Genomic DNA, 18,221 nt, shown 5'->3' on the forward strand with positions numbered 1-18,221 from the left:
TAGACCCCCTCTTTCAACGCCCGCAATCACCTCGGAGCCTCTGGGTTTATCAAATTCATTGATAGGAAGTTTTGCGGTGAACTGAAGGACTCTTTCTGAGGAGTTTATCCTGTCACAACTCACCACTTCACTGCAACTCTGGAGCGGCAGCGCTCCTCTTCGTACTACTCAGTCAAGTTGGCGGGCATTCACTACTATCAGTCCTCTTTCCTCCACCCTCTTCTGGGCCCCAAGTTCAGGGTCTTCTGCGGGGGCGACACCAGACCCCCATAACCGGTCTCTTCCAGCAAGTTCGAAGCTGACACACAGACGCGCGTCGGTAATGCCAGGCCCTTGCGAGGGGTCTGGCTGATGGACGGAGGAGCAATTGCCCTTGGGACTTGTACATCCGCCTTCGCCTTATTGGAAGGCATCGATAACAGTTGAGGCAATCAACGCAAATACGCCTTTGTTGTCACCCCAGACTGCCACGTTTTGGGTTGGTAAGCCTGGTGTATATTCTGGTTGACGGTCAGCGTCGCAGAAAATGTCTGAATCACCCAAGTCAGAAAAGTACATGTTTTTAAGCAGGTTCAGCACGCCAGTGCCTGAACTGGATGACCATCGGTTTCAATTGGATCCACCTCGTATCGAAGCTACCCCCGATATGACGCTTAGTCGGCAGAATACCACACCGCAGAATCTGAATATGGAGACGCCACAGCGTTCAGATCTGCTCCAAGTTCAGCAAGTTCAGGATGCTCTTCGAGAAGCGGGGCCATTCTCTCGGGACTTTGAGCAAGCAATAGCAGACGATGATCGATCAGTTAAGGATGTCAATGGTTTAGGACGACGCTTCTCCCTTGATCCAACCGGAAATATTCGTCAGGGTCGTGCCTTTAGCCGTACGCATCAGGATATCGCAAATATGTCGAGGGATTCGTCGGTTTCAGCTAGATCAACATCTCCGCCCAATTCAGTCGAAGCTTTTGCAGACCCACGGCGCCGGGAGCGTGCCAACACTCTGGAGAGTCATGCAGCGCCAGACTTGGAAGCTATCCTACAGCGTACGGTGTCTGGTGGCACACATCCTCGCCGCCCAACCTTCAGTAATGCAAGTGCCATTAGACCTCAACCAGGTGATATCCAATTAGATTCGCCTGAGGATACATGTGCCCCCCCCTTTGAACAATTGGGCAGAATTCCGGTGATTGACTATGAAGAGTTGGAGGAGTTTGTGGCTCTTAATCAGAAGACGAAGCCTATCACAACGCGGCGCAAGCACAGCCTTAGCTCACAGAGCAAGAAGTCTCGTGTTTTCTACGATCTTCGTCCGAACGCCCAGAAGTCCGAAGCCCATGAAGCGAAGCGCTCATCGAGTGTTGAGCGCTCATCAGATGACATTATTGGACTCGACTTGAAAGACAGCGAGAAAGTCTTCGCGGATGCTGTCAACGAAAAACAATTAGTTGAAAATCTCAGAAATGAGAATGAGCCGACTCGGTTCGGCTTCTTCTCGTCCGAGTCACAGAGTACTGTACATGCTGCGGAACTGGGCGACTTAGTTTTCCCTGGGGACACCTTTCGAGACCTCTTCCAACTTGGCCCGGAAGGAGGCGTTTGGTGGCTCGATGTTTTGAATCCCACTGAAGCCGAAGTTGGTGCTCTTTCGAGAGCCTTCTCAATTCACCCACTGACGACAGAAGATATTTTAACCCAGGAAGCTCGAGAGAAAGTTGAGCTATTCAAGCAATACTATTTTGTGTGCTTCCGGACTTTTTACCAGATAGACAAGACAAGCGAGCGCTTCATGGAGCCCGTCAACTTTTACATGATCGTTTTCCGCGATGGTGTGTTATCGTTCTCTTTTACCGAGAATCCCCATGCTTCGAATGTCCGGAGAAGAATCGGAAAGCTCCGTGACTATGTGTCACTTAGTAGTGACTGGATTTGCTATGCCATGATGTAAGCCCCTCTTATTCCGCCTTTCCTCCTTTATAAGCCCATGCATGTTACCTGATCGCCATCTAGCTGTCTGTATGTGAATTCTAATGTCTGGTGTAGTGACGACATTGTGGATAGTTTTGGCCCTGTAATCCGCGAAATTGAGGTCGAGTCCGAGGCGATTGAAGATCTCGTCTTCATCGCACGTATGGATGATTTTGAGTCATTCTTGCCACGAATTGGTGGCTTGCGCAAAAAGGTCATGAGCTTGATGCGCCTCTTGGGCGGTAAGGCGGATGTTATTCGAGGTTTCTCTAAACGTTGCAACGAACAGTACTCAGTAACACCGCGTGGTGACATTGGCCTTTACCTGGGAGATATTCAAGATCATGTAGTGACCATGATGTCTAACCTGGCTCATTTTGAGAAGATGCTCAGCAGATCACACACCAACTATCTTGCGCAGCTGAACGTCACAAACCTAGTTTTGGGCAACCACGTCAACAAGATCCTCAGCAAGGTGACTCTCATTGCCACCATGTTAGTTCCTATGAACCTTATCTGTGGTCTATTCGGTATGAATGTCACAGTCCCTGGTCAGGGCCAGGAAGGCCTTGCGTGGTTTTTTGGCATCGTCGGTGTGATTGCGGCGGTAGTCATTATTAGCGGTATTGCTGCTCGCTGCTACAAGCTTGTATAAGATTTAAATGTGGTCTTGGCTATTTAGAAACTTATGGGCTGTCAAATATAGTATCCATGCGTATATATAGATATCTAGATTCATTACATACATGCATACCCATGACACATTTTTAGTAATAGAAAATGTTCTCCTTAGCTTTCCGGGGCGCCGAAGGGGGCTACTGTGGCTGGCGGGTTGATGTGGCGCAGTCCAATTTATCGGAATCCGCAGGCAGAAAAGACGGCCTCGATACATACTGAAAGCTAGAACGTGCATTGCCAAGCGCAAGTACTTTGTATATAAGATTTAGCTTCCGAATGAGCCTGAATTAGTTCGTGGATGACGTTTCCTCCTGCCACGTTTCCCAACATTCGCTTACGACTCGACAGACCTCGGCTGTGAGAGGAAGTCGTGGCCTTGTCTCCAAGCCTTCCTTGACTCTCCTCTCTTCCTCTTCTTCCTTTTTATATTACCCAACCCAGAGCCAATATCTACTGAATTGTCCATGCGACCTGAGCTCGCACGTTGGTTGTGCTGTTTTGCTCCATGCATCAGCGCAATTGTTTATCACTATATAGTCTGTCTGGCTCTTTCGACCACAGGTTTAGGCCATGCCGCAGATCTCACTTCTCTGGCCCCTGAAATCCATAGTAACTTGACTATTAATGACGGTGACTCACATTTCTCCTTCCCATTGGGGTCTTACAATGGTCTAGTGATTGAAGACGATGTGGATGACGCTGGAGATTTGCGAGGTCTAGATATTGTCCGCAGGGCTCCTACTGGGGTCTCATCCCTAGGCAATAATCAATATCAAAAGGGCGAAGTTAAATTAGGCGAAACCCAGTGGTGGTACTTCTCAAAGAACTCTGTAAAAGACAAGAATACCAATAAGACATCCGAGGGACCAACTAGCGACCAATCGAAGCGTTCGGAAACCGTCTTCATATCTCTGACAGCATGCTCGAAGCCTAGCTCCAATAGAGCCGGTTCTGACAGTGCTCGAGACCTGCCGCATCTAGAGGTCTACGTCTCTACATCTGAATTGCTTCAGAAGCCTGGTCCTGAGCAAGAGAGGTCGAATCAAACTAAATACATGGTCGAAGAGGGCTATATGGGCGCCACCGTCGAGGTAGAGGGAAATGTTTATATCGGTGTTACTGCACATAACAGCACAAAATATTCTGGGTCCTACAGCTATGAGCTTGCGGCTTCAGTTGATGCTTTTTTCCACAGCTTCGCGCACGATCCGGCTTTCCTGTACTTTGTGGATTCGGACACGCACAGTGCGCTCTTCACCACGGGCAACCTAACAGAGGCAGAACTGGGCTCTCAGGGCTACAACAATTGGATGGGCATTGCGCCGCCGTACACAATGTTTGCGAATAACATTAACGATACAGCTATCTCTGGCTTACACCATTCCTCCTGTGCGCTCGATCGACTCGCCCAAATAGGCAAAGGTGATGGTAATATCAACGCAAGCATGACGAGCAGAGGCCCCGGCAATAAACCCAAGGAGCAGTTATATATCACCGGGCTCAACCGAAGTTCGATGTATGAAGGGATTTTAGCGCTGGATGGCAATTCTACTGGTTCTAGAAACGGCGTCATTGGCGGCGGTGGGAAAATATGGAAACCAATCACCTTCTCAACTAAAGCAGGTAATTAAATTCCTTTCAGCGTCACCAGGGGTGTTAAGGTTACTGACAACGAAAGATGGCAATTGTGCGCTCCTCTACAACCTGTCATTTTGTAATGAAGTGGCATATGCGGTGCCTTCGAACCCGACTTTTAACTTAGACGGCCTCCGTTCATTCTACGATGATAATGCCGCTGCACTGTATAAGAACTTTTCTTACTCTTTGGAGCAGATCCAATGTAATGCTACAAACGAGACTCGGTTTTCTTTGGCGGTGGGATGCGATGACTGTGCCAGGGCATACAAACAGTGGTTATGCGCCGTAACAATCCCTCGGTGCGAAGACTTTTCAAGAACTAGCAGATTTCTCCAGGTTAGAAACGCTGGACAGAAGTTCATTAACGGAACCTCGCTCAGTGACAACCACACACTGCAGTTGAATACCTCGACGAATCGGTCCCGGAATTCGCTGATTGACAAAGAGATCCGACCGGGACCCTACAAGGAGATTCTTCCCTGTGAGGACACCTGCTACAACCTCGTCAAGAGCTGTCCCGCTGCTCTGGACTTTAGCTGCCCGCAGGGCAGATGGCTCACTTCCACGTACGGCAAACGCGGCCCCGACGATCTTGTCACCTGCAATTGGGTAGGCGCAGCGTACTTCATGGGTGGCGGAGATAAGATAAATCCTTTGCGGTCGGGTTTATTTGCACTTGTAACTGTTTGGCTTTCGTATTGGGCACTTGGCGGTTCGTGAACTCGTACCATACTACCATGATGTATAGCGTGGGCCATTAACCCTTTTTCGATTGGAACCTCATCATTTTGGTCAACTTTGTTCTGTTACTTGTGAGTGTCGTGTCATATATCCTTGTAACCTGATACCCTTGGCCAATATAAACCTTTCTGGTTACAGCTGTTTCCGTCGGTATAGCCACTGCCTATACTCAACTAGACATGTTATCTTCGGGCCAGGAAAGAGGATGGATAATTCTAATGAGAAGCGATTATCAATAGGGCACGAAGGAGAGACAACTTTTTAGGTTATGGCTACCTAAACATCATTAATTAGAGTATCGCCTCACAACCTATTAAGTGTAAGAGCAGGAAACAACGCCGGTCTACCATGGTATCGATTGAAGCGCCGTTGGTCAAGAGATCATATGCAACTACTTCCCAACAAGCAATTCGTATCTATTTGGCTCTTCGTGGAGTCGGAGTCCATACATTCTTCAGGTTCGATGAAGACGACTCTGTGGGCCGAGGAGTGTTCCCCATACGGTGTAATAGTTTTTGTGCTGCTGGAGTCAACAACTTAGTTGATCCACCTCCTCCCACTGTTGCTCTGCCAGGCGTACGCAATCCAAAGTCTAGCCGGGGGCTACTGGCGAAACGCGGCGTCATGGTGACTGGAGATTTAGTCTCTTGCGCAACTTTCTCGGCTCGTTTCTTTCTCGCAACGCGGTTTACTATGCGATGATGGAGATCTTCGCGCCTTCGGTTCTCCTTGATTTGAAACGGATTTGGGGTTTTATCACCTGTACCCAACAATCGAAGGTCCTCTAAAAAGTCCGTATGACTGTCTTTCGACACGATATTTATTGGGTAATCTGGTTCATCTTCATCCACGAAGGCGTATCCATTCACTCGTGGCGTCTCACTCCCACTATAGCCCGCTTCTGAATTAGTAGGGCAGGGACGTCCGGCAATAGCATCCTTAATAGCAGAAATTGATGGCAAAGGCGGAAGCGCGCCTCCATCTTGTGCAGCTTGAAACCCCTCATCTGGTAGTCGGGTATTCTGACACACCACCCGCTTGGGCCCTGCCCTTGAGGACGCTTCTGCTTTCTGCTGGAGCGTCTCGAGAGTGTCTTCAACAGACGAGGGCATGAACATGAGAGAATTCTCCGATCTGGCCTTCCATGAGTCCGGTTTCGCGGGCCGAGAGTCAAGGTCCTTCTTAGTTGCTAGTTGCTTGTCTTGATAGGGATTAAGACCCTGTTCCTCGATTTGTTTGACTTCCCGTTGATAATGGGCAATCTGTCGCGCGGACGGGATCTTGTTGCCGCTCCAGATCCATGCATATTTTTCTCGACGTTTCGTATTTTGCTTGTCTAGCAGCTTGTTGAAGGACTCGTTATCTTCACTGGTATATTTCGCTTGGAACTCGAGCAGCCCGAGATTGGACAGGCTTGGAGCATTATTGTCTTTCAAATGCTGAGCGGGTGATGAAGAGGCCATGGATACGATTGACATTGGCGTATCCCCACCCCAACCCGAAGGAGTATCCCCTGCATGCCTGTCTTCTGTAGGGTTGGTTGTCATTGTGGGGCCCGATGAACCAGGGCGGTTCCGAGCTCTTTCCGGAGTCAACATCAAGTCGGTAAGTCTTTTCTTGGACGTAGCAATCCATTCTTTGTCCCTGGAGTCGATTGCTTCGAGGTACTCTTGCTTCACTTGCACCTCCAGAAGCCCCGGGAAGTAGTCTCGTGCAATGATGTCAGATAAGGTATTTGTATATACATCTTCGTTAAGGACAGTAGCAGGTCGTTTAATGCGTTTCGGGGGGGGAGGAGGGGGCATTAGACTGGTTTCGGTATGGCGCTTAGCCAAAGCTTGCGATGTGGAAGACATTGCAGCGAAGGGTAACCGTGGGCCTAGAAAGATCAACGCAAATGAATATGACTTCGTTCAGCTAAAAAACCTGTTAAGAACATAATACTACATGGGTGGGATGTATAAGTGAACAACTGAATGTAGAACGGAGAAAGAGTGGCAGAGCTGAGGGTGAGGCGGTGAGCGTTGATAAGCAAGTGACGACATTTCAGGTCTCTCTATGGTTCGCTAGGAAATCCTCACGGTTCAATTATCTGGTCAAGTAACTTTTGCATATGACATAAAGTGTCCTATTGAACCAGGTACACGAAGAAACATACAATGGCTTGGTAGATGATGCTTTCACTTTTCCACTGTCCACCAAAATCCGGACAGAAAACCTCCGGACCAGTAAACCGCCCTCCTCTATATACCAGGGTCAATCCGTATTTGTCAACTGATGAACTTGTTAAGCAACAACGAAACGCATAAAAAGAACGATGCCTGCAAAGACCCAAATACAAAGCAAAGAAATTTCGAGCGAATGCTATGCAACCAAAACCCATTCGCAGCCTTTTCCCAATTCTTTCATACCAGAAAAACACCTAACAGAAATTTTGTGTTCCTGTGGAAAAAGTAGCCGCTCAGAATGCAAAACGAAAGTCTCGAGTAAACGCAGATGAGAAAAGAACGAGCATAGAAAGGCTAGCAATTGCAGGAAGAAATATTGAAAAGAATAACAATAAAGAAGGGAAAGTTGCAGAAAGAATAAATGAAAAGTCATCATGTCGTTGAAGAGATCTATCGGTGATTGATATGAAAGTGTGAAGGAGCAAGATAAAAGAAAAGAACATTATGTCCAAGTTACGCTTCAGGACTAGAAATGGTGCAACTACAGCACGTTAGTGGAAGTTGCGGGAGACGGAAAGAGCGAGTACGATGATCTGCCCTTTCGCCGATGTGTTCCTCTGATAGGGAGTTCAGCCTTGGTCGCCTCTACTTCAGATGAGGATCTTGCCCGATCATGGATAGCAGGACCCGAATTTGGCATGAGCCCAGCAGATTCAAGAATCAAACTGCCATCAGCTCGAAAAGCAACCTGAGTCTCGATATCTCTTGCCAGGCTTTTCGTTTGACGATGATAAGACGGCTCCGGTTGTCCAGGCCCGGAGGGTAGAGAGTGATCGCCTGAGGTGGCTTGGTCTACCGTGGACAACTCTCGGCTATTTGCCAAGCTGTGCACAAGCTCCGGAACACTAGTGGTCGAGACGGAAGAACGGTGCTTGCGGACAATTGATGCCGCACGGGATAAGATTAGGCTCTCTTCAGAGTTGCATTTGCTGATCGGAGAGAAACTACTCCGGGGTGAGACAGGTTGTTCCATGGGTTGGATCACTCCTTGTGAGCAGAAGGAGAAGTGCCGATCTGATTCAGCATCGCCTGCCAGGTACTCCTCATATAGGGTATCATGGGTCAAGTGTTTTCCCAAGGTCGATGGAAACATTGAAGAACTGACTGGTTGGAAATAATCACTGTTCCGCTGAGAGCCGCCTTCCTCAATTTCACAACTTGCGGTGGACGGAGTTAAGGATTCTTGCGCGCTGGGAAACGAAGGGGGCGGACTAGGCTCCAGATCCAATCTAGGAACTGTGGAAGTGCTCAAATGCGCGGCCGGGAGCAGGTGCATTTTGTTGGCTCCATTCACGGGATCGACCTGGGAACTCGTGATGCGGACGTCAATTGCGTCCTGTTGTGGTTCATCAAATGAATTACGAGCCCAGTCGAAGTTACAATTTGACTCTGCTGCATGCTCGTAACAGTAGTCAATGTCGGCATCCCAAGATTCATAGATGGTCTCATATGTTGCTCTTCGACGAACGGACGCTGTTCTCTTCACCGTTCCGCCTAGTCTTTGGCCGTGCTGCGGTGCCTCGGGCTGATGATGTTGAGGGAGCGTAGGAGAGCCGAGAGCCTCGGAAACCTTCTTCGACAATTCTTCAGTCACGTATACGGATAGATCAGACTTAGGCCTGACTACAGAGGTGCTCTGCAGCTCAGTTTCAGGTGAGCTTAGCTGAGACTGGGAACGCGAGTCCGTTTCCTCTATACTAGACGCCAAAGTTTCCCTTAAATGGGTAGCCTCCTCTTCCTCTGGAAGGACATCAAGATCTGAGGACATGTTAGTGAATGACATAGACGAAGTTCTGAGACCAATCGTGTCTTTTTGAGCGTTGGGAATGATGGCCTGTCCAATGGTCGGTGAGAAGATGCTTTCAACGTTCATGTGGAGTAAACGGCGCTCTTGGGCTTCGTCATCGTCGTTTGAGTAGACATGTTCTGGATACGTTGATGGGGACGACAGACCCAGTATCTCGTCAATGGCACGAGGAGCTGGCTCAGATATTTCTGGAGATGCCGCCAACCCGGGCGGCGTAGTTGCACCGACTCTGGGATACGGCCGAGAAAAGTTCTCACAGACTCGTGACTCCCTTCTTAGCTTATCATCTTGCTGCTTGGGGCTCGCTGCTGACGACGATGTTCCTGGCGACCTAGGAGGGCTAATCGGAGCGGGAACAGTGTGGTCTCTTGCAATGCCTGTCCCGCAATTGGCGAGGTTTTCGGACGAGAAGTCACGAAAATGAAGATCTTCCGCGCGGATACCCTTTAGTCCTGTGACAGGTCTTTGAGAGGCACGGATGGCGGAGAATTCAGTGACCAGATCATTTTCCCGGGCCCCGTCAATCTCCTGGAAATGGGATGGACTCGTATGAGTTAGGTGGTGGAAGTCAAAGGGGTCCGAAATAAGATTTTTCAGTTGTTCATCTGCAATAGATTAGTTATGAGTACCAGATTGTGCCATTCGCGTAAAGGTGCGCTTACGAGCATCGCTCTGCCGCGACCTGTGGTGACGGCTGAAGAGGTCTGAGACCTCAAACCGGGATTTCTCGCGCTCCATTTCATCCTCTTCATCCAGCGTGGCAACAATATTAAATTTACTTCCCTGGCGACGGAGGATACGGCTTCCGCGTGAGAAAAGTGATTTAGTCATACTCTCCTGCCGCTCTGAGCGGACGCCGGCCGAATAAGTCCGTTCATCTTGAGATGAGGGCAGCGAGGCAGCATCCATAGATGTCATGGAAGAGGCGGGGGAGCGGCGTGATGATGTGGTGGAAGTAGTTGTATTGCTCCGGGAACGACCGCTGAAGACAGACAAACGTTTGGGGCTTTGGGTGTGGGCAGTTGATCGAGAGCGGATATGAATTGAATGATCAGGAGCGTCATTGTTGGACACTCTGGTGTTGAGTTGCTCTGAATCCGCCATGGTTCGTGGGGCAGAGCTAGAGGCATGCATAGTAGACTGTTACCGCAGTCCAATTGGCGAGGTCGAATGGGGAGGAAATACAAGCTAATAGTCAAGCATGTAATTGCAGTATGCTGGTCCTGGCTAGGACCATGGTAGAAGATAAAAAGAGCGAATTAAACGGTGAAATAGGTAAAGCTGACTAGGGATCAGGAGCAACAGAACATGGCACCTCCAGGTGGAAGAGTTTCTGAAGTGTTTTAGATTTAGATTTAGATTTTAGGGGCAAGGCCACTCGGCGAGGAAAGACTGAATCATAAATTTGGGAGTTGGAAAATATGAAACGAAGCAACAATGGTCACAACAGAAGAAGAATATGCAAGAAATAATGGGGAAGAGGCTCTAGTGAGTAAAAGGATCGTGATCGTGAATACAGAGAGGGATAATGGTATATAGGGGAGAATCTGAGTGAGGGATAGTAAAAGAAAGATGGTGGAGGTATAGAATCAATAGATAAAGAACGAAGCGGATCGATCAATAGTTAGTCAATGGATGGTCTGGGGGAGGAGGAGAATGGCAAGGACAATAATAAAAGGAATTAAGGGAGGGAACTAACAATTATTAGTATAGTTCGACGGTTAGAAAGGATGGAGAAAAAGTATCGAAAACAATTTAAAAAAAAAAAAAGATTTGGGGGACGGATGTTAGTTTTACTCTTTTTTTATAAAATTTTTCGTTATTGATTTTATGTTCGTGCTGCTCATTATTTTGGTGTAATTTTGTATTTACTTTAGCTCCGGAGATTCCACGTTCTGACGGTTCCAAAAGGCACAGATTGTACTCCGTACGGAGTAATTTAATTTATCTCCTCTTTTATTTTTCTTCTTCGAGCTTTTTTTTGGATTTTTTTTTTTTTGCTCCTTACAAAGCCGACAGTCAATTTTGTATGACATATAACTTTATAAATACATGAAACGCAAAGGAGAAAAGGAGGGGAAGAGAAGAGTTGGTAGAAATGAAATTACTATGCGATGACGCACTGAACTCTGGGGTACTAACAAAATGTGTATTTTATATCTGTCTACCTACTTGTTTGGTAATGATCCTAGAAGTGTTCTTTAATTTATTGATATCCCACAATAGAGGACGAGGAAACCTCCAAAAAAGGAGGAGGAGAAGAATCAAAGGGAAAAGGACAAGGTAAAAGGCCGGGTACCGCTCACCGAGCTGCGTGTCGTGGAGACGATCAAATCAGGAGATTCTACGGAGTAGTCTATTGAGACTAGGAATCGTTCGCACAGACGCTCAGGAACCCAGACGCGCAGGACGCAGGTACTCATAACTGTGAACTAAGGCCATAAAATCACAAACCCATGGATCCAATTGTCCCGTGTTGCTGATCGATCGGAATTGGTGCTTACGGGCTAGGGACCTGGAAGTCAATTCCTCCTTTTCTTACCCCCAAGGATTTTGACCGGATTGGAAATTAGTGCTAGCCAGGCAGACTGACAGGGAATGATACTCTAACCTCGGTAGCTATTACGTTGCCTTGTCCAGGGTTACCCTGAAAGGACTGCAGATGGAGGTCCAGTCTAGTATCTTCCATCGGCTCCCAGTAGGCTGATCGTGAGACTGGAAATGGAAAAGAATTATGCCAGTCAGCCACGAGCGATCCCATACGGGGCTTCCCGTTGGGCAAGAATCGACGGTAGATAAATGGGGCTTGTTAGATTAAACATAGGCAACTAGTGAACGATAGATAAAGATGATAGAAATAGTAATGGATCCTACCGACTATTACTTGGAGATCTTAAAAGGATAGGCACAATGGTTTATCTAGTATCTAGATATGAGTCAAGAAAGACATATTTCATAAAGCCATACAGGTATGCCGACTCCCTCTTCCCTTTTCCTCCACAGGTCTTCAACACCATTCAAACTTTCAACTTATCACTGGCTGCGTGTACAGAGTATGGGTTTGTAAGAATAACATTCTAAACACCTGTCATACAGTATATTACAGCATAAGCCACTCGCCAGGCACTCGATTGAGAAGTTCCGAGGGAAAGGAAGAAGTACCCAGCAGAACGACTGCCAGGCACCGGATCATCATTCGCTTAAAGACGTGGACCCATTCCAACGTCTCTCCACTGGGTCAAGTTAGGACGCTAGACAATGACATTAATGGGCCAACTTCCCTGCCTGGTTGAACTTTATGCCTGTCCAGCGGATCCAAGTGCGTTAGCAAATTGTTATTGTTTCTAGTGCAGGAACTGGATCATTCATCTTTTTTTTCCTTTTTTGTTTATTCCCCCGTCCCACCAACAAGGAGAACGAGGGGGGGGGGAAATAAAAAAAAATAAAAAAACAAATACCTCTTCCAAGGTTATCTGCTGATTTGCTTGTTGTGTTCGTAACCTGTCTGCATATATTTAACCTCTCGGCTTGAAGCTCCAATCTGTAGTGCGGAGGAATAGCATGGTCCAAAAACCGTGGTCGGGTCTATTGCGATGGGTAGCGCCAGTGGTGTCATACCCACAAGGGTGGACTGTTGTACGGAATAGTACTAAGGAAATACCTAGCAATACTACTAGCCTGGATAACCGTACAGGATACGTAGAGCCTAAATTAGACGAGGTTGGTTTGCCCTAGCCTGCTCGGGGGTGGCCGGTCAATAATATGTAAATGCGATGAACCAGAATGTTGGTTGGGTCGGGGGAATTGGGCGGAACTGTTTTAGGGCTTGAGCCTCGAGGATTTGATCCCACAGCAATGCATCAATTATGAGTAGGCATGCCTCGGGTCAAAGATGGGCATGTGCTCTCGCAGTTTAATATCGATCCATCCGTCCCTATAGACTATTTCACTTAATCCATAGTAGAGAGTATGGATATCGAATGCCTTCGAATATCCTTCAGGGTTTCTGTGTGGTATGTCTACTACGGTTTCTCTTATTCACGTCTGGTATGGGTTATGTGCTGACCTACGCGGATACCTTGCAGGATTGCCTCCTATCTTGTCTAAATTTACACCATACATACCCACGTCATATCTGCTTGCTGATCACACCGCCAGACGGCGTTCCTGTGCCTGTATACCTGCATGCATTAACCGTGCAGGATGGCACGTTCTTTAGCTTTTCTATCTATAATCAATGATATTTCTTCCTTTTGCTCAATCAATTACTGTCATTATTATTATTATTATTATTATTATTATTATTATTATTATTATTATTATTATTATATTGTTATTATTTACTTGACTTGGGTTCCCTCTCCTTACTTCCTGTATCTCATACATGGATGCTGAGTACCCTTACACAGGTATGTACAGTATATTCAGTAGTGTTAACTACTACTACTCTTTTTTGGTGTGCTCCGTACCTATCTTATATCCGATCTGAATGAAAAAAAAAGGGTAAGTGCCACACTACTGTCTCAGACACGAACCTTACAGGCAACCCGTCTCTTCCACGCCTTAGTTACTATTATTATTATTATTATTATTTTTTTCTCCCACTCTCCCTTCCTCTGTTCTGGCTGGCTCTAGTATGGACCGTCACCTACTTAGCCTGTTTAGCGTGTCTCACATGTTCTCCATCGTTCGGCCTCCTGACGATCGCTGTGTCTAGACTTCGCTCTAGTGGTGCTGACGAGGCAATTTTCTACTCACTAGGCTAGTTACTCTGAAGGACTGGGAGCAAAGGCCCTTTGCTTCTCCAGGAGGTTATATTTGCTTGCTTTTGTTTGAAACAGAACCATACTCCGAACATCAATCTCGAATAACCATTTGCCTCGAGATTAGCCTGTTCGTATTCTCTACATTGCAAATCAATAGAGCTTCACTTTCCTGATATTGTGTAATTAATAGTGAAGGAATTATCAGATGGTTCGTTCCAATACTGCTTATTAACATGCCCCAGGTTTGTCTCCAATTCTCCAAACGCCTGGATCCTCTTGATACAGAATAAAGTAAAAGCGTAGCAGAGATATACACTACAAAATAATGGAGGAAAAGAATGCTGCCTTAGCATATCTTCACTCTTCCTCCATCGCCGCATCATTATCACCACCCGCGTTGTCGTTGAACAAATCATCTGCACCATCATCCCCATTCTCTAATACTGCCATCGTCCCGGGCTGGTTCTCTTCTTCCTCTTCCTCTTCGTCGTCGTCAGCAATCCGACGATTCACCTTCGCTCGGCGCCGTTGAATCATGTTTTCCCCATCTCCATCTGCACCGGTATCAGCCATCTCCTGATCGTGATCGGATTCCGCCACCGGCGTTGTGGCGTTTTCGGTCCCGTCCTCCTCGTCGGAATCCACCACCAGTTCACTGCTCTTATACTTGCTCTGCGTTTTCCCGCCCGACCGACGTTCTAGTCGCCGCCGTTTCTTGGGGGCCGCTTCACCCTCGCTTTCCGGCTCTGAGCTTCCAGCCCTGGTCGGTGATTCGCCGTCACTGATGAAGTCGTCCTCAGCCCGCTTCTTCTTGCGTTTAGTCGAAGATGATTTCTTCTTGCGTTTCACCTTAGCGCCTGTCTCCGATTCCGTCGTTAACTCCGCTTCCTCGCGTGCGCGTTCCTCCTCCGCCCGCTGCTCCGCTAATCGCTGTGCCTCCTCCACCATTCGCTGACGTTCCTCTGCAACTCGCTGTTTGCGCTCGCGCTCTGCCTCTTGCGCCTTGCGAACTTCCTCCTCGCGCCGCCGGATCTCGGCTTCACGAGCCTCGCGAGCCTGCTGAAGTTTAGCCGCATTCTTTTCCTCGTACTCCCTCTGACTCTGGAGGGCTCGTTCGAGTTGTTTGATGATTGTCTTGCCCATGTTGGCTCGCTGTTCCAAGGCTCCCGCTGGGTAAGGAGGGTTCTTGGTTTGGGCAATGCGTCCGAAAGATTCGACCGCCTCACGAAGACCATCAGACGCATCCTGCACATCTTGCACAGTCTTCTGCGTCTCTGGTAGACTGTATACTAGAGAGGCGATCTGATTTTGTACGAAAGCCACATTAAATTCTAGATGCACCTGAGATGGCGCGACAGAATGCGCTCGTCGTGCATAATCCAGAGCGGTCTTCATAGCCGACAAGCTCATCTCTTGTTTTCCTTTCAACAGCCATACTCGGCCTAAGCATGCTAGAATTTGCGCATCACGAGCGCGGTCTTTCGATAGCGCCGCCTCGTAATGTTCGATAGATCGTGTGTACTGCCGTAGTTCCGCGTATACATGCCCAAGGTTTAGGTAGACACTAGAGTCTCTCAAGGTGTCTCGAATCTTCGAAAATATGTGCACTGCAGTGCTGTAGTCTTTCTTGGCATCTACCAGAGCAATGGCGATACCCTGAGCCGCATAAGCATTCTGAGGATCTAGTTGAAGAGCTTTGTCGAAGAATTCTACTGCCCGCTCGTACATCTTACGGCGCTTCTCTTTCTCCTGATCATTCTCACGGCGCATATCACGTGCTGTCATGAGATGAACATTACCCATCCCAGTCAACGAGTAGCGATCGTGTTTGTCGAAGTATTGCAGGGTATGCTTGTAGTGGCGTTGCTCCTGGTCCTCGGCAAGATTTGCAACCCGTTTCTTAGACTTGCTGAGGTACCAGCCGAACAGAGCACGGACCTCAAGATTAGTCGAATCTGCTTCGTACAGCTTGGCCATCCTTTTGGGGCCCTCATCCGTGGGGCTCTGCCGTAGGGCAATATATGTCAATCTAGCGCTTGCTTCCGTATAATCACCGTGACGTTCTAGAAGACCTTCATATACCTTCTTTGCTTCTTCCGGCATGTCGGAGGCCTCGTATGTTCGTCCGAGATTATAACTGATAGTCGTGACCAGGGCGTCCGTGTCATGCTCGCTTTCTTTCTCCTGGGACCGGACGCAGGCATTCAACGCCATTTCGAACATAGTCCGTGCTTGGTCTACCTTCTCAGCCTGGTACAAGAAGCAACCCATATTGCTGAGAAGCTGAGGCGGTAGGTTTACTCGAAGAGCAGCTTTGAGCTGCTCCTCATTTTCAAGACCTTCTCGATGTTCATCCTCAACAATTGCTGCCAGTTGCAATTCCTCGAGCTGGGACAGGCACTGCATGCTCTTCTCCGGCGCTGTACGCTCATACAAGCGAGCCAAATACACCAAAACTGACTCTTCAGGTGAGAGTTTCTTGCCTTCGTCCTTCCAGAGGGCGCGAACCGATTCTAGAAGACTGATCGCCTTTTTGGCTTCGGCTGACTTGTCTTCCTTGCTACCAATTCTCTCGCTGGTAAAGACCTCCTCCGCATAAAGCGCTCCGAGCAGTATCATGCATTCTGGATTCTTAGTTTGCTGTATAATCTTCTCCAGTCGAAATTTGGCACCATCGTAATCTTTATTAGACACTTGCATCTGTACCGTGCCGAACCTGGCAGGCAAATACCCCTTATCACCACCACCTCGAGCTTGGTCAGAGCGGTTATAGAATTCTGCAGCACGAGTAAGGTCGCCTTCGTAATGTGCCTTACGACCGAGCAAGAACCAACCATCGCTGGCTATTTGCATCACGTCCGTGTGCTCGATCGCTCTGCGTGCTAAAGTTTCGACCGTAGAGTATGACTTCCTCAAAAGGAAATACCCCCCAAACAAAGCGCCAGTCATGGGGTATTCTTTATCCAACTTGAAAGCTTTTTGTGTGTACTGGGTCATAGCCACCTTATACAAGGAGCCAAACGCAGGATCCGTCGTGGCGTGTCGGGAACTATCGTAGAGGTAGTAGACGGCGAGTAGAATATTGGCAACTTTGGAGTCAGGGTTCTACAGAGCACATACACGATCAGCAAGTGGTGAAATAGTATTGCAGGATCCACGTACCAATGCCAGAGCTCGCTCCCACGCAGCTTTCGCCTGGTCTTTAAAGCCTAGGTGCCACAGGCAACATCCAATACCAATGCGAGGATCAGGGTCTGTTAAACCAGGCATCTTCATCAAAACTTTCTGATAACCCTCCAGTGCCTCTGCATATCTTCCAAGCATGTACTGTGTCCTTGCGCGACCAAGAATCGCCATCACATTTCGACCCCCGAAGGCCTTTGAAGACTCCTCGAAGCATTTAAGAGCCTGTCTAAGAGACTCCACACGTTCGGAAGTGTCAACTGTGCCAGGACGAACCGGCCTCGGGGGATGCAACGATGCGCGCAGAAGGGACAACACTCCGCGGGCTAAAAACAGGGGTGGGAAAGCTGGGTTCAGGCGAGATGCCTCATTTAATGTTGACGTCGCCAGCTGTAGGTAATGGTCCTTTGTTTTAGCCTCAGCATACAATTCCCCTTCGGGTGCCACTCGGGGCGCTTGTCGGCTCTTCAACATAAGCAACCAGCATACCCAACCCAGCAAGCCGAGCTTCTCTTTCGTCGCTCCATGAGCGACCGATGTCAACCCTTTGTTGAGGATGTCGATAGCATGGTCGATTTGCTTCTGTTTGGCATAAGCGAGCGCGATGATAACCCAGAAATTTTTTGCGGCCTTTTCATTCTCTAGTAGAGTGCAAAGCTCCGTAGGATCGTCTGGAAGACCTTCCAAACTGACCTCGACCTCGCTGTCGAGGGTGGATGCAGGAATATCAATGGCAGAGGGAATGTCCGAAAAACGAAGGTTCGCTAATGATTTAACTGTGGGGTGTGTTTCGCCGTTTACGCCATTGGTGTGCTCACTTCGTAGGGACGCCATGGCGCGTGAGAGGTATTCTTTTGGAAGTCGATGAAACACGGAAGGTGTGGTGGAAGTCTGGAGTAGGGATTGTTGCAAGATTCAGCTCATGATCGTACTATATGAAACAATTGCCAGTGAGAATGAGAAGCACGTCCTCCTGCTGAGACCCTGAGCAGGAAGAGCGTTCTTTAATTACAGCAGCAACTTGAGACGACAAAACCTGTAGTGTTGCTCTCAACTTGGTGCGGTTGTCAGTAGATTGAAAGGGTCGGAACCTGAGGCTGCAGTCCGTGCTGAGGCTGGAGTTTCACCGCCACATGTGGCTTCGATATCTTCTCAGCTCTACCAAACTAGTCACACATTTTCAGTCAAGAAATAATCAATTTCCTGTAATGA

The 18,221-nt window shown here is 48.1% G+C and overlaps 4 protein-coding genes across 4 annotated transcripts; 1 reads left to right on the forward strand and 3 right to left on the reverse strand.

Moving 5' to 3' along the window:
* Nucleotides 1-526: 526 nt before the first annotated feature.
* On the forward strand, nt 527-5,004 carry F9C07_10822 (putative cora family metal ion transporter; the record flags this gene model as incomplete). Its single annotated transcript, XM_041288019.2, has 4 exons — nt 527-1,944; nt 2,062-2,591; nt 3,184-4,269; nt 4,325-5,004. The coding sequence occupies 4 exons, from the start codon at nt 527-529 to the stop codon at nt 5,002-5,004; spliced, it is 3,714 nt and encodes a 1,237-aa protein (XP_041140330.2).
* Nucleotides 5,005-5,441: 437 nt separating this feature from the next.
* F9C07_2228478 (nuclear protein) lies at nt 5,442-6,881 on the reverse strand (the record flags this gene model as incomplete). Its single annotated transcript, XM_041283922.1, has 1 exon — nt 5,442-6,881. One exon carries the CDS (start codon nt 6,879-6,881, stop codon nt 5,442-5,444), a length of 1,440 nt encoding a protein of 479 aa, XP_041140329.1.
* Nucleotides 6,882-7,307: 426 nt separating this feature from the next.
* On the reverse strand, nt 7,308-10,561 carry F9C07_1128104 (uncharacterized protein). The gene is made up of 2 exons (XM_041288016.2): nt 9,723-10,561; nt 7,308-9,665 (listed from the first exon to the last, which is right to left on the reverse strand). Exons 1-2 carry the CDS (start codon nt 10,192-10,194, stop codon nt 7,735-7,737), a joined length of 2,403 nt encoding a protein of 800 aa, XP_041140328.1. The 5' UTR covers nt 10,195-10,561; the 3' UTR covers nt 7,308-7,734.
* A 398-nt stretch (nt 10,562-10,959) lies between these two features.
* On the reverse strand, nt 10,960-18,218 carry F9C07_2279899 (uncharacterized protein). The gene is made up of 3 exons (XM_041287999.2): nt 16,989-18,218; nt 12,519-16,931; nt 10,960-12,362 (listed from the first exon to the last, which is right to left on the reverse strand). Exons 1-2 carry the CDS (start codon nt 17,841-17,843, stop codon nt 14,184-14,186), a joined length of 3,603 nt encoding a protein of 1,200 aa, XP_041140327.1. The 5' UTR covers nt 17,844-18,218; the 3' UTR covers nt 10,960-12,362; nt 12,519-14,183.
* Between the last annotated feature and the right edge of the window lie 3 nt (nt 18,219-18,221).

The sequence above is a fragment of the Aspergillus flavus genome, chromosome 1 (assembly GCF_009017415.1).
Source record: "Aspergillus flavus chromosome 1, complete sequence".
Lineage (NCBI taxonomy): Eukaryota > Fungi > Ascomycota > Eurotiomycetes > Eurotiales > Aspergillaceae > Aspergillus > Aspergillus flavus.